This window comes from Grampus griseus, assembly GCF_964374135.1.
Source record: "Grampus griseus genome assembly, chromosome: 16".
Lineage (NCBI taxonomy): Eukaryota > Metazoa > Chordata > Mammalia > Artiodactyla > Delphinidae > Grampus > Grampus griseus.
Genome location: NC_139010.1, coordinates 37271294 through 37284825, shown reverse-complemented (window position 1 = coordinate 37284825; position 13532 = coordinate 37271294). Strand labels below are relative to the sequence as shown.

General features: G+C 48.1%; 1 protein-coding gene across 1 annotated transcript in view; it reads left to right on the top strand.

Moving 5' to 3' along the window:
• GRID1 (glutamate ionotropic receptor delta type subunit 1) overlaps positions 1-13532 on the top strand; it is a gene marked incomplete at both ends in the record, with an annotated part of 666527 nt that overhangs the window by 602085 nt on the left and 50910 nt on the right. Inside the window, one exon of the mRNA XM_082673940.1 lies at positions 9935-10130. Within this exon, the coding sequence (XP_082530066.1) occupies positions 9935-10130 (196 nt within the window). The remainder of the gene's footprint in view (positions 1-9934; positions 10131-13532) is intronic.

Below are 13532 nucleotides of genomic sequence, written 5' to 3'. Positions count from 1 at the left end.
CAGAGGATGCAGGCTGTGCCAGGAGACAGTGAAGGCACCTTCACACCCTCCCGGAGGGCTGCCGCTATGATTTGCATTTCAGTCACATTTATGACAGCCTCGTAATGGATTAAGAGCCCTAACACTGATATATTAAAGGTTAATGGTGCGTCCTGCTTTTGTATGGATTTGTGGCAGCAAATATTTGTGGGTGCGGAGAGCTGGGAGCCAGTCGTGTTCCCGGCATGGTGGTATTGCCGCCTGGTGGAGCTGTTTGTGTGGGGCTCCCACCGAATAGGAGGGGCATGGGAGCTAGGGAGGCAGAGAGCAGCTGCTGGGGATGCAGACCCAGGAGGAGACTCTCAGCCAGTGCTGATGTCCATCAGATCCATAAGGAAGCTTGATCCTGAAGCTTCCAGACCCTGAGAAGGAAGCCCGTGGAGAGCCCAGCCTGATCCCTGGGCTTCTTGGTGATTTGCTCCTGGCCTGGCTCTGACCATGTAGCTCTGTGCTGTACCTCCTGGCCCAAGGCTACAGCTCTCCCATTCAGACTCCCCAAGCCATCAGTATGCTTGCTTCTCTGCAGATGACCGGCCCACGCTTGTCCTGAAAGGACACTGGTCAACCCAAGACCTTTCCAACAGAATATCCAACCTAGATAATGGGGAAGTGAGAAAAAGGCTAATTCGTTAATATATTATTCATGCACATAATAATCCATGTTTATTAGAGCATCTACTATGTGCCAGGCACTGTTGTAGGTAGGGGGGATATTACCACAGCTTGGCTGGAACTTCCCTGGTTTTAGCACTGAGAGTCCTGTAACCCAGGAAACCTCTCTGTCCTGTGCAAACTGGGATGATTGGTCATGCAGGTGTAGGCACTGGTGACATTGCAATAAGCCAGACAAGTCCCATTCTAGGGGGAGAACTGCCATGAAACAGCCTGTCATATGTTTCTTTGTTTTTATCATATAATTTAAAGAGGGTGGTATTTTATAGAGGGTTGTCAACAAAGGTCTCATGGAGAAGGTGACATTTGATGTTCCCAAAGCACTGAGGGAATGAGCCAATTAGAGGTGTGAGGGAAGAGTATAGGACGTGGAGAAAAACAGCTGCAGAACCCCCAAGGCAGGAAGGCAGAGCAGCCAGTGTGGTGAGAGCAGAGGTATTGGGTCCAGATTGTGTGTGACCTTTCAGGCCACGTGAGGATTGAGGGTGTTTCTTGGAGAGGTGAGAAGCAATTGGAGGGTTTCTAGCAATGAGGTCACACGATCTGACTTAGATTTTGAAAGGATACCCTACTTATCCCCCAAGTAACAGACTATAGAGTTAAAGGTGGAAGCAAGAAAACCACTGGGGAGATGATCTCAATATCCAGGTAAGACACAGAGTGGTTCATCGTGAACGTGATGAGAAGCAATGTGATTCTGCATCTATCTTGATGGCAGAAGATATCAAACATGCTGAGATTGTATGTAAAATATGCAAGAGAGAGGAATCAGTAGTGACCCCATGGCTTTTGGCTACAGCATGTCAAAAACAGAGCAACATTTGACTGAGGTGGATGAACTAAAAACAGAGCAGTTTTGGTGGTAGGTTTGGGGGTTTGCGATTCAAGAACTTGGATTTGAACATGATTGGTGTAGGGACCTAATAGCCATCCATATGGAGATGTCAGGGGGCAGCTGCCTAAAGTCCGCGGGGTGGATCAGGGCTGGGGTGGTCCATTGGAGCCATCAGTGTATAGATGTATCTACAGCCAACTGACCTGACCAGATCGTGGTGAAGGGGGGTCACCAGAGAAGAGAAGGAATCTGTGGATTGAACCCGGGACACCCCAAGATTCAGAGTCTGAAAAGAGAGCAAGAACTAGAAAGGAGATGGATAGGGAGGTGCCTGCAAGGTGGGAGAGCTAAGAAAGGTGCCGTCCCAGCAGCCAAGTGACGGAGGGACAGATTGATCAAGTTTGTCAAATAAATGCTGGTGGGTGGGAGTAAAGTGAAGACTGGGAATGGGCCACTGTGCTTGAGAGATCATTAATGACCTTGACAGAAGCAGCTTCAGTTGAGTGGTGGGATGAAAGCTTCAGCTAGGTTCATGAGAAATGGGAAGAGAGTAATGGAGGCAGTGACCATAGACAGCTCCCTGGAAGAACTGGAGAGTGGTTGGAGGAGGATGGGAACTCAAAGCAGGATTTTTTTGTAAAAGATAGAAGATGTATGGGTTTGTATGCTGATGGAAATGACCTATAGAGAGAAGCAATTTCATGATGTGGGAGATAAAGATGACACCTGGAAGGGCAATGTACTTGAGAAAGCAAGAAAGTCTGGGATCCAGGAGACAAACAGTTAGAAATAAATAGGAGCAAAGACAGAGCCAGTGTGTTGAAAAGCAGGTATTTGATGGTTTTTGAAAAGGAAGTTCTTTATAGAGAGGCAAATTTCTCTACTGATTGCTTCTACTCTCTTAGGAAATTGGAAGTAGGGTCCCTTGTCTGAGAGTCATCTAAGAGAGTGAGAGGGTGAATTGAACAGGAGAATTTAGATTGCCAGGCAGCCTTAGGGGTCACTTGAGGTTAGTGGTCATGATTCTAAAGTTCGGCCCGTCACTGTGCTAGTCTCCAATTTGGATTTTCTCCAGCCATATTCAGCTGTAAACACAGAGTTGTTTTTAAACTAGATTTGATTCTTCCAGAAAGCATGAACTCAGCACACACTGTCTGTCAGACCATATGAGGGGTGACAGGGATCCAGAGATGTACACAGACTCCAGCCCTGAGGGAGCCCACTATCAAAGTGGGGGAAACAGGCATGTCAGTAGCCACATGAAGTCCAGGAGGTAGGATAGACTAAGCGGGGAGCACATAGAGGGGGCATGGGCCCAGGGGGGGAATCCACTCTTTCTACTGGAGATGACAGCTGAGCTGATTCCTGGAAGAAGGGTGGGTTTTAGTCACATGAAGGCAGGGAACTGTGTGGGGAACAGACAGTGAGCCTGAGTGAAGGCTCAGAGGCCTAAGAGAGCAGGACATCCACCAGGCTAACACCCGAGAGCAGGGTAGTCTGAGAAGAGGCTGGAGGAGGTAAAACCGGAGTGCAGAAGTCTCCATGGGCCGAGCACCCTTTGCCAATGGTATTGGAGGTCCCCGGATTAGACCCAGTGAAAGATGTGGATATCCAACCTCTGCCACGTGCCAGGGCCTGGGCTCGGTACCTGGCCCAGAGTTATCTGGCCTGACTGAGGTGATCCTTCAGCACCTATTACTGAGCCCTGCTCACTTCCAGGGTCTAGACTGCATTTAGCAAATCACAAACATGTGACGCGTATGCCCTTCTTTCAGAAACTCATGTCTAGCCGCCCCCATCTGCTTTGGCAGCCAAGGGCACCTGAGCTGGGCTGAATCCAAGCAGGAAATGTGCAAGTAAGGGAAACTCCAGCCTGCTTTGGTGAGGGAACCTTGGTCCTGACGGGCCCTGGATGCCCAGGATGGCTCAGCCCCCTTGGGGTTAATACGGGCGTGTTTGTTTTGCTCCATGGATGGAAGATGCGACTATCACAGCCCCTTGGAGCCCTCTCCCTACAGTCAGCGGGGCACGAGTGTAATGGGGCAGGAGAGAGGCCTCTTTCTTCCAAGCAGATCTTGGCTGCAGGGGCGGTTGGTGGAAGAGGTGGACGTGGAGGTGACAGAAGAGCGCAGAGCTAAATTCCCAAGGCCCAGAACTGACACTTGGGCAGCAGAAGGATTTGTTAAATCATTCAGATCACACTTGTGTTTACAACGTAATAAAAAATGCAAATTTTACAGAAATACAAAGTGGAAGTCTCGTTCCTGTTCAGTGCACATTCCTCCTGTTTTTGTCCCTATATTTACATACATTTATTAATGGTTACTCTTTATAAGAATGGAAATATACTACATCCAAATGCATTGAGGTTTGTTTTTTTTTTTCCTTAGCGTACTTTGGGCATCTTTGAATTTCAATAGTAATCAAAGAATTTGATTTGGAGGGAAAAGAATGTGGAGGGAAGATTGGGGGAGGGAGTGAGCACACATCAGCTGGGTACCCGGTACCCACCGGGCCCTCTGTGACTGGCACGTGGGACACACTTTTGAAGAAGGGCTTCCTGGCCTCCTGTGTCCTACAAAGAGGCATTTTCCTGCCATGTGACCCTCATCCCGGTGGGTCACTAAGTGTCCTCATACAGTGTTAACCTGACAGTTTCCTGAGCTGGGATACAGTCACTCAGATGACAGCCTGTAGATTAGAGACAAAGGAGCCCCGTGTAATATCCAGCATCGCCTGCCCCAGCCTCCCAGCGGGGACCCTGGTCCACGTAAAGGGGGCCATTCCGGGGGAGGGAGGCTGATGAGCTTCGAGCCTGCCGGCCTCTGCTCCTTGGAAGGCAAGCGTCTCCAGGTCTGAGCCCTGCCCTCAGCAGTCTCTACTCTCACCTCCTCCCAGACCAGGTCACGAAAAAGTGGTGAAGAAACACACGCCCTCGATGTCAGCTCCAATAGCTAAAACACCCCCCTGCATACTTCATATAATCACTTCTTCCATCATTTTCTGTAACCCTTACTTTGCTTTATTACTCTTCGTAGCACTTTTCATCACTGGAAACATGACATCGGCAGTCGGCTGACTACGTCCCCACAGGCCACATCTGGCCAGCAGCCTATTTTCCTGCAGCCTGCAAGCTAAGATTGTTTTTCTTTTTTTGAAACATTTTACAATGTTCTAAAAAAAAAAACCCAAAACACAAAATCAAGGAATATGCAACAGAGTGGTGTGTGGCCCTTACTACCTACGTACGTGCTCTCTGTCCCTTCCCAGAAAATTTGCTGACCCCAGCATTTTGTAATTATTGGTTCTTTTGTTTGTTGCTCATATGTTTGTTTCTCTCTCCCACCTCCATCGTGCAAACTCCCCAAGAGTGGGAACTTTGCGTTGCTCATATCCTTAGACCTAGAACAGTGCTTGACAGAAGCAGATGCTCAGGAAATAGGATTTTTTTTCATTGGATGAAGGAAAGAGATGCCTTTCAGGGCCCAAGGTTGAGAAGCATCTTGGAGTGTCTCAGCCTTCACCTGAGGTCCTGTTCGCCTTGAAGAACCCAGGTCTGGGGTGGAGAGAATGGGAAATGTGGCGGAGCCCTGGGTTGGAGCCACTGCATGGGAGAAGGATTAGAGAGACTGGAAGCACAGGGGGAGCCCTGGGAAGAAGCTCAGGAAGGGCAGGGAAATGGGCAGCTCTGGTACCCAAACGTCCCGGAAGGAGGCTGTGGAACCTGACCAGGCAATCCCAACTGATTGGCACAGCACCATTCTTGTCGAGTCAGACACGAGAGAGAAAAGTGAGGGGGCTTCCCTGGTAGCGCCGTGGTTAGGAATCCGCCTGCCAATGCAGGGGACACGGGTTTGAGCCCTGATCCGGGAAGATCCCACGTGCCACAGAAGCAACTAAGCCCGCGCGCCACAACTACTGAGCCCACAAGCCACAACTAGTGAAGCCGGTGTGCCTAGAGCCTGTGCTCTGCAACAGGAGAAGCCACCGCAATGAGAAGCCTGCACACTGCAACACAGAGTAGCCCCTGCTCGCCGCAGCTAGAGAAAGCCCATGCGCAGCAACGAAGACCCAACTCAGCCAAAAATAAATAAATAAAGTAAATTAATTAATTAAAAAAAAAAAGAAAAGAAAAGTGAGGCTGCCAGAATGATAGTAAAGGCATCTGTGGGCTGTAGTTACGACAGTTTCAAATTACAAGGATGAGCATCCCCACCTGCCTGTAACTTTTGGGGTACTCCACTATTTCCTTTTCTCTCTCTCTTTTTCTCTTTTTGGCCGCGTTGTAACATGTGTGATCTTAGTTCCCTGACCAGGAATGGAAGCCGTGCTCCCTGCAGTGGAAGCACAGAGTCCTAACCACTGGCCCACCAGGGAATTCCCATTCCTTTTCTCCTTAAGCAAGAATAACAGGGCTTTGGGATTTAGATTTATCAGACCCGTGATGATGGCATCCCCACAGTTGCTGAAATCTGTTTTACATATACTGTATATTGATTCTCCTCTTGTTGCAAGGGTATTTATCTTCATTGCCAATGTAAGTATTTCTGTAACATGCAAAGATGTATTTATACATTCTGTGTTATCGATTTTTCTCATGCTGGAAACAAATTTATCTCTTTTTTAATGAAAATCTACCTGGGAAATAGTAAGATTGACTTGTGGAGAAAGGTACGAGGAGGGAGGGAGGTGGTGCCGGCCTGGGTAGACTGTCCTTGGCCACAGCTGAAGGAGACATTGTGGGACTTCCAGGAGGTGCCTGTTCAATTGGAGGAAACTGCTCTCAGAGGCAAGGGATGCTTACAGAGTTCTTTTGTGAGACAGTCTGATGTGCTCACAGGAGTCAACTATGCTTTCAGCTAGGGAAGATCCCAAAAATCAGCCATCCAGGCCAGGAGATGCAGAGAAGCAGCTCCTATTGGTCCCAAACCCAGTTTCAATAGGGTTCAATTGAGTAAAAGATACTGGCTCAGTGGAAAGCATGGAAGAGAGGCTAAGCTTTGCCATGGGAGGATTGTAACACTCGTCGTTACTAAAAGGTGAAGTAAGGAGATAGGCAGCCGAGCACAGAGCTGGGTGTCAGCCGCTAAGTGTGCATGCCTGCACAGGACACTTAATTAGTCAATCCAGACCCAGGCAGGCTTCCTTCTCTAGAAATCCTTCCTTTAGCTCTGGCCAACAGGCTAGGTGCTTCTCCTGTGTGCTTCCAGGACCCCTCATGCAGAACTCTGCTTTAGTCCCTCTCACATTGTTTAGTTACCGTTGGTTTACTTCTCTGACCACTCATCACCCATCACTATGAACCCCTTGATGAGGCCCACCATGCATTCCTTGCCTAGGTGCCTCTGTGCCTTACCTAGTACCAACTAACTAACTAGCTAGCTAGCTGACTGTGGATGCGACACCTGGTTGGATGACTTCAGCCAGTTGTATCATGCATGATTTTGGTTTATAGAGGCACCACGTGTGCCTCTCCTCCATCTCTGTGGTGAGGGTGCTTGGACACTTCTAGCAGTTGTTGCTGAAGAGACTATTTGGGGAAACATGCTAAATTAAGTGTGCTGCTAGCGCAGCCTTCTCCAGGCTAAGCCTCCCTTGCTTGTTTGGATGGGCGTCTTATCTGATGTGAACATCTGTCTTCTGCTGACTGATGGCTTGGAGCCTGGATGGCTGGCTGTTCTTTATTCCTCCTTCCATGTCCCTTCCAAAACTGAGCAATCGGACAAGAGAATAAGTGCCCCAGGGAGATGACAGCTTTGGTCCATGAGTAGTCAGGCCCTCCCGCCAGATTCCAAAGAGACTTAGGTTTAGTCACTCTGAAATATGATGGTAATACTTCCTGTGTGTTAATGAGCTTGGAGACCTTCCCTGAAAGAGGCAATGTGCATTTAAGTGGGGAAAGATCCTTCTACACAGACTCATGGCTACCGGAGATGATGGATGGAGGCCAGGGGGCTGGCACAGCAAAGATGGTGGTGGTGTTTTGGGATGGGAACAATGACCTCTAAGGGGACAGAAATGGACATGAAGCCAATAACATTTGGGCTGCCTTCTTGCATTCCAGAGATGCTCCCTGAGCCTCTGGCCAGGAGCTCCGTTGTGAATAAATAGCAAGAGGAGAGAGGAAATCTACATTTCAAACATGGGGATGAAACGGTAGTGCTGAACTCCTTGGTGGTTACACATTCATTCCAGACTCACCGAAACTGCAGTAATTTAGAGCAGTTCAGTATTTAGACTCAACTGTGTAATTCATCCTGATGTTTCCCATTCATCAAAGCCTTGTGTTTGTTTGTATTACCATGAGAAAAATAAAAAATGCGGGGGAAAAAAAAGATCCCTCGTCCTTTCATTACAGGCAGATTACGACAGAGTTACAACCCTTGGGGCCCTTTAAGCAAAGGAACATCTTGGTTTAATTAGATATAAATAATGAACAATAATTAGAAAGATTTCTTCATCAAATTTGTTATTTTGTGTTTTCTTTCATCTGTAATGTATTGAAACGAATCCTGAGCTCTGTTTCTGGGCCATGTAGCAGTGCCTGAAGGAATTCCATGGAGTGTGTCTCCAGAACAGGAGGAAGCATTCATTGCTGGTTCCTCTGTGTGCAGGCTGGCAACTGTCCTGGATCTAGTGCTGAGGATGCAAATACTGGGCTACTTTGGCTCCATCTACTGAGGACCCAGCCATATAATAATAGCACAGAAGTATTGCTCCTAGTTATTGGGCACTGAGTTTACATCATTCACTGCTCTAAGAGTTGAACACATATCACCTCATTTCATCTTCACAGCAGCCTCTGCTACAGGCTCTGCTTCTAGCCCTATTCTTTTAAACATCTGGGAACTGAGGCACAGAGAGGTCAGCTAATTTGCCCAGGCCCATAGTGTTAGTGCTGGTGGAGCTGAGAGGCAAGGCAGGTAGTTGGACTCCAGAGCCCCTGCTTTACCCATTCTGCTGCGCTGCTTCCTGCAATCACAGTGAGATCTTACCGCCATAGAAGCCATGCAGGGTATAGAGATGGTCAGGGAGGTGGGGGATGGCGATGTCTTCCCACAGGGAAAGGTGGCAGCTGGAACTTCAGGGTGTTTGCAGAAGTGTATCAGGTGGATGAGTAAGATAAAGGGATTCCAGGAAGAGGGAGCTCCGTGGTTTGGTGCCATAAATGGGGACTGTGTGGGATTTCTCATTTCAGCCTTGGCTTTGGGGTCCTGTGGATGCAGGAGCAACAGGGGAAGATGAGATCAGAAGATGGAGGGTTGTGTAGATCAGGTGGGAATGACTGGATCTCTTTGTGGGAACAGTAACTCAGTGAGAGGTGGGGATGATGATTCTGGTTGATTAAAAGGAGAGACAGATTCCCAGAAGAGAAATAAATAAAGAGGGATCAGGTTGGAGCCTGGAGAGAGAGGCTGGCTCACCATTGAGCTTTTTGTTTTTTGCAGTTCTGTCCTCTCAGCACACAGAGTCAGGTACAGCTCATCTCGGGACAAGTGAAAACTTTATGCCAGTTGGTCCTTCCTGATGTGACTCTTCCTTCTACCCCAAGGAAGGCACTGTTCCTCTGCCCCCAGCTCAGACATCTGCTCCTGGACCGCTGGTGGACCTACCTGACGTGCCCCCTCCCTGCGTCATGCACCTGGCCTGGGCTATGTGCTTCTCCTCCATGTGCAACAGACTGAGGCTCTCAGAAGTGCTTTGTTTTATCTTCATCACCTTTTGAATAATTGTCAACACTTCAAAGTCAAGAGATTTCATGTACAAACCCAGATTTCTTTCTTTATTGAAAAGCAAACTGGGCGGAGATTCTTAAAAGGCAACCATTGGGTGGAACTCCAGAACAGCTGCAAGCTGTGGAGGGAACATGCCTCTTCACTGACACAACCTCTGAGTGTGTGTCTGCCCCACGCCATCTCTGAGTGTCAGAGACCAGTCACCATCGTCAGTCTTGCCAACGTGTTTCTCTTTCCTGTGCTTCTGCAGGAATTTGAGCTGGAGACCTTAAGTGTACAGCCTCCCACGTTGCCCTGACTCTTTCATATTGTGACTGTCTGTCTGTATGTTTCTGCAGCTAGACTCTAAGCTCCTTGAGGGCAGGAAACATGTCTTTCTCATCCTTTTGTCCTTCAGGCTCAGCACAGAACCTGGTTTTAGGTGTTCAGTGACATTATTGAATTAATCTACACTGAGGAAACGTAACTGGGATAGAATGAGGCCCTGGCAAGTGGTGCTCCAGACTGAGGGACTCATACAGCTGGGGGTTGGCAGTGAAGGATGTGGACAGTGGCCACAGCCAGGCTCCGACCTCAGGAGGGCCTTGTAGCCCATGTGTGTCCCTGCAAGTTGCAACATGTACCCATGTTTCATGGCCATTTTGTATTTCAGGACGTTCCAGGACCTGTCCAAACAAGTGGAGATGTCTTACGGCACCGTCCGGGATTCTGCTGTGTACGAGTACTTCCGAGCCAAGGGCACCAACCCTCTAGAGCAAGACAGCACATTTGCTGAGCTCTGGCGGACCATCAGCAAGAATGGAGGGGCTGACAACTGCGTGTCCAGCCCTTCAGAAGGCATCAGGAAGGTAGGCGAGAGCTGGCTACCTGGGCATGTGTGTGCTGTGACGGGGCCATGGAGACTGTCATCCTTGGGGTAGGAGATACCTTCCCAGAGGCATCTCCTTTGAGTATCCCTGTCACCTGCAAGGTGATCCATGTTAGCAGCCTAGATAGACACTTCTCATAAGCATGTGGGTATCAGGTAAAGAGGCACACCTTCTTTAGGTAGACACCCATTTTTGGCCAGAGAAGCAAAGGGGCTGGTCCTTATGGCTTTTCTAAGTTTCCAAAGGGTCAGGGAAGAGCAGACAGGTTAAGCCCAAGACATGGACCTCCCTCCTCCTGGGCTCAGAGGATGGTGGCGCAGAGGGGTCTCCCCACCCCAGGTGAGAACACTTGACAAAAGCAGACGCAGAAGACCAGGTGAGAGGTAGGTGGCGGAGGTAGACAGGGTTCAGGGGAGGGTGGGCACACTGCAAGATCTAGCTGTGGAGCAGAGGTGTGCTTGGGAGATGGTGATAAGGACAGCAAGCCCAGGATGGAGGCTGATTGGGAGGAGGAAGGGCAGAAAAAGGTTAATGCATCCTTCAGCAGTGGGTTAGACTTCGCTCATTTATTACAGTGAGTTACCACAGTGACCCGAATTAATCATGATCATCCCGTTATACAGATGAGAATCAGAGCCGTGGGTCACACTCCTCGTTAATTTTGGTGCCTGGGGTTCCAGACTGAGGGGTTTGGTATTTATCTGCCACATGCCGCAGAACCCTTGAAGGTCCATGAGGAGGAAGGTGGTAGGATGAAGGCAGGTGTCATCAGGATGTTGCTGGTGGTGGCACATTCTTCCCAATGACCCTCACATGCAGAGGCTACTATCTCTTGGTCATTAGTGAATGATGCAAGAAAGATGTGCACCATGGCCAGCACTACTGCCTCTCTGGGTAGACCAGCTGTCCAGCCTGTCTCACTCAGCATCTCTTCCCTTCTGTTCCCTGTTCAACCTACCCCACCACCTCTGCAGAACCTTCACACACATGCATTCACACGCACGTACGCACATACATGCACACACCTGTCCAGCCTGCCTCAGTGTGTCCTACCTTTCCCTACCCATCAATTCTACCTCTGCGGAACCTTCTTACAGGCTCTCACACAAAGGCACTCGTGCACACGCTCCCACTACTCACACACACTAATGCACACACATATTCATGTACACACATACCCGTGTTCTACATCCCCAGCCATTTGGCCATCCCTTAGCTTTACTGCAGAGGGCAGTGGATATAAGGGGGCAGTCTGCAGAAAGCTTAGGGGCCACTAGGACCCACCACCTTGCTCTTCATGATGAGAAGAGTCCTCAGCAGTTTGCCAGCCCCTCTCAGGAGAGCCCCAAGTGGGTCCAAGGAGAGAGGCAGAGCCTGAGTCCTGCTTCAGAAGCAATAGGCCCTGGCCCCTGAAGGCAGTGCTTTGTGTGGTGTGGGAGCCCCCCAGGGCACATGTGCTCACAGGGCAGTTAGCTTGGAGTGGTTTCTCCCTGTCATTTAGCAAAGTTGAACAGCAGAGAGTGTCTGGGCTCTGGGGCCTGGCACGTTTGGGTGTGAATCCCAGTCCCACAGCTCACCAATGACATAAAATTGAGCACACCACTCTTCCTGTTGGGAACCTCTCAGTGTTGAGAGAGGCCTGGGCAACTTCCTGTTCCGGGTTCCCTTTAGACACTTAAAACATTTAAAAGTACAAGTTATGGTAGATTTGGAATGTTTATATTTAACCAAGTGATATCTTGACAAAAATAATAGAATGCAACATAAATGTGCTATTCCCATGCTCACAAGGTTTATTAAAACCTCTTACATCCTCGTGCACAGAGAAATACGGCGCTCTCACCTTGAGCTGCTGGGTTTTCTTTCATCCCTGACAGTGGATCTTTGTGGCTATAGGTGACCTCCTTTGGAGATAATGAGCACAAAGTTGATTTAAGACCTTTTATGAATATAAGGCTTGGTCCAAATGGCCTTGGAGTTTCCCTTCTCTGATTTCCTTGTCTCTCACAGAGAGCCAATACTCCCATCCAAACTGGATGCTTATGAAGATTCATTGCAACAAGGCTACAAAAAGAACTTAGAAAAGAAAAGATAGCAGCTTTTGACTTTATCAAACTTCTGTTCATTACAAGGGACTTGAAAGAAAATAAAAAGGCAAGTCACACACTACGAGTGGGTGTTTACAATGCATACAGTCAATATAGGATTCATATCCTGTATGGATGTTATATGAAGAACTTTTACAAATTAATAAGAAAAGCTCAATTTAATAGAAAAATGGGCTAAAGACTTGTACAGGACTTTCACAGAAGAGGTACCACATATGGCCGATAATCACATGAAGAGATGTTCAAAGTCATTAGTGTCTCCAGAAAAGGAAACTCAAGACCATAAAGATATATCACTCACTTTACCTCAATTAGACTTGCCCCAAATGAGAGGTGGTAGAAAGGATGGGAGTAACAGGGGGTTAATTGCTGGTGGTAGTGTACTCAGTACAGTCACTTTGGAAACAAGTTTGTCATTCTAGTAGAAAATGGAACACTTGCATACCCTGTGACTCAGCAATTCCACTCCTATACATCCACCCAAAACAAACTTCTGCAGCGCCTCAGAGATAAGAAAGACCATGGTAGCATTGCTTATAGAGCCAGGACCCTGGAAACAATCCAGATGAGCATTAACAAGTTAAAAAATAAGGCCTGTGGGGCTTCCCTGGTGGCCCAGTGGTTGAGAGTCCGCCTGCCGATGCAGGGGACATGGGTTCGTGCCCCGGTCTGGGAAGATCCCACATGCCACGGAGCGGCTGGGCCTGTGAGCCATGGCTGCTGAGCCTGCACGTCCAGAGCCTGTGCTCCGCAACGGGAGAGGCCACATCAGTGAGAGGCCCGTGTACCGCAAAAAAAATTAAAAAATAAGACCTGCATGAAATGAATGAACCACAGCTTGATGTAATAGTATGGATGAATCTTAGCTGAATAATATTGAGTAAAAAAAAGAGCATTAAAGGCAATTTCATATAGGTCAACTAATAGAAAATAACATTCAACATAACACCCTTTTAAACACAGGCATACACACATACAAGGTAATGATAAAATATAAGACTCAGGGTAAGGGTTACTACAGATGGGAGAGACAGAGCAAGAGGAAGGAGAGAAGCATATTGTTGGCTCTAAGTCAGGGTCAGTGTTAGCTTTATAGTCACAGTCTTTCCTTTTTTTTTTTTTTTAATTTTTCATTTCTCATTAAAATAAATAATTAATAAGTTAATTTTAAAAGAGGGCCGTTCCTAGACAAAAGGATGGGTGTCCTGAACCAAGAGTTGTGATTAATCTCATTCTTTGCACCTACCTGCTCTTTCAAATAAATAATTCCAAG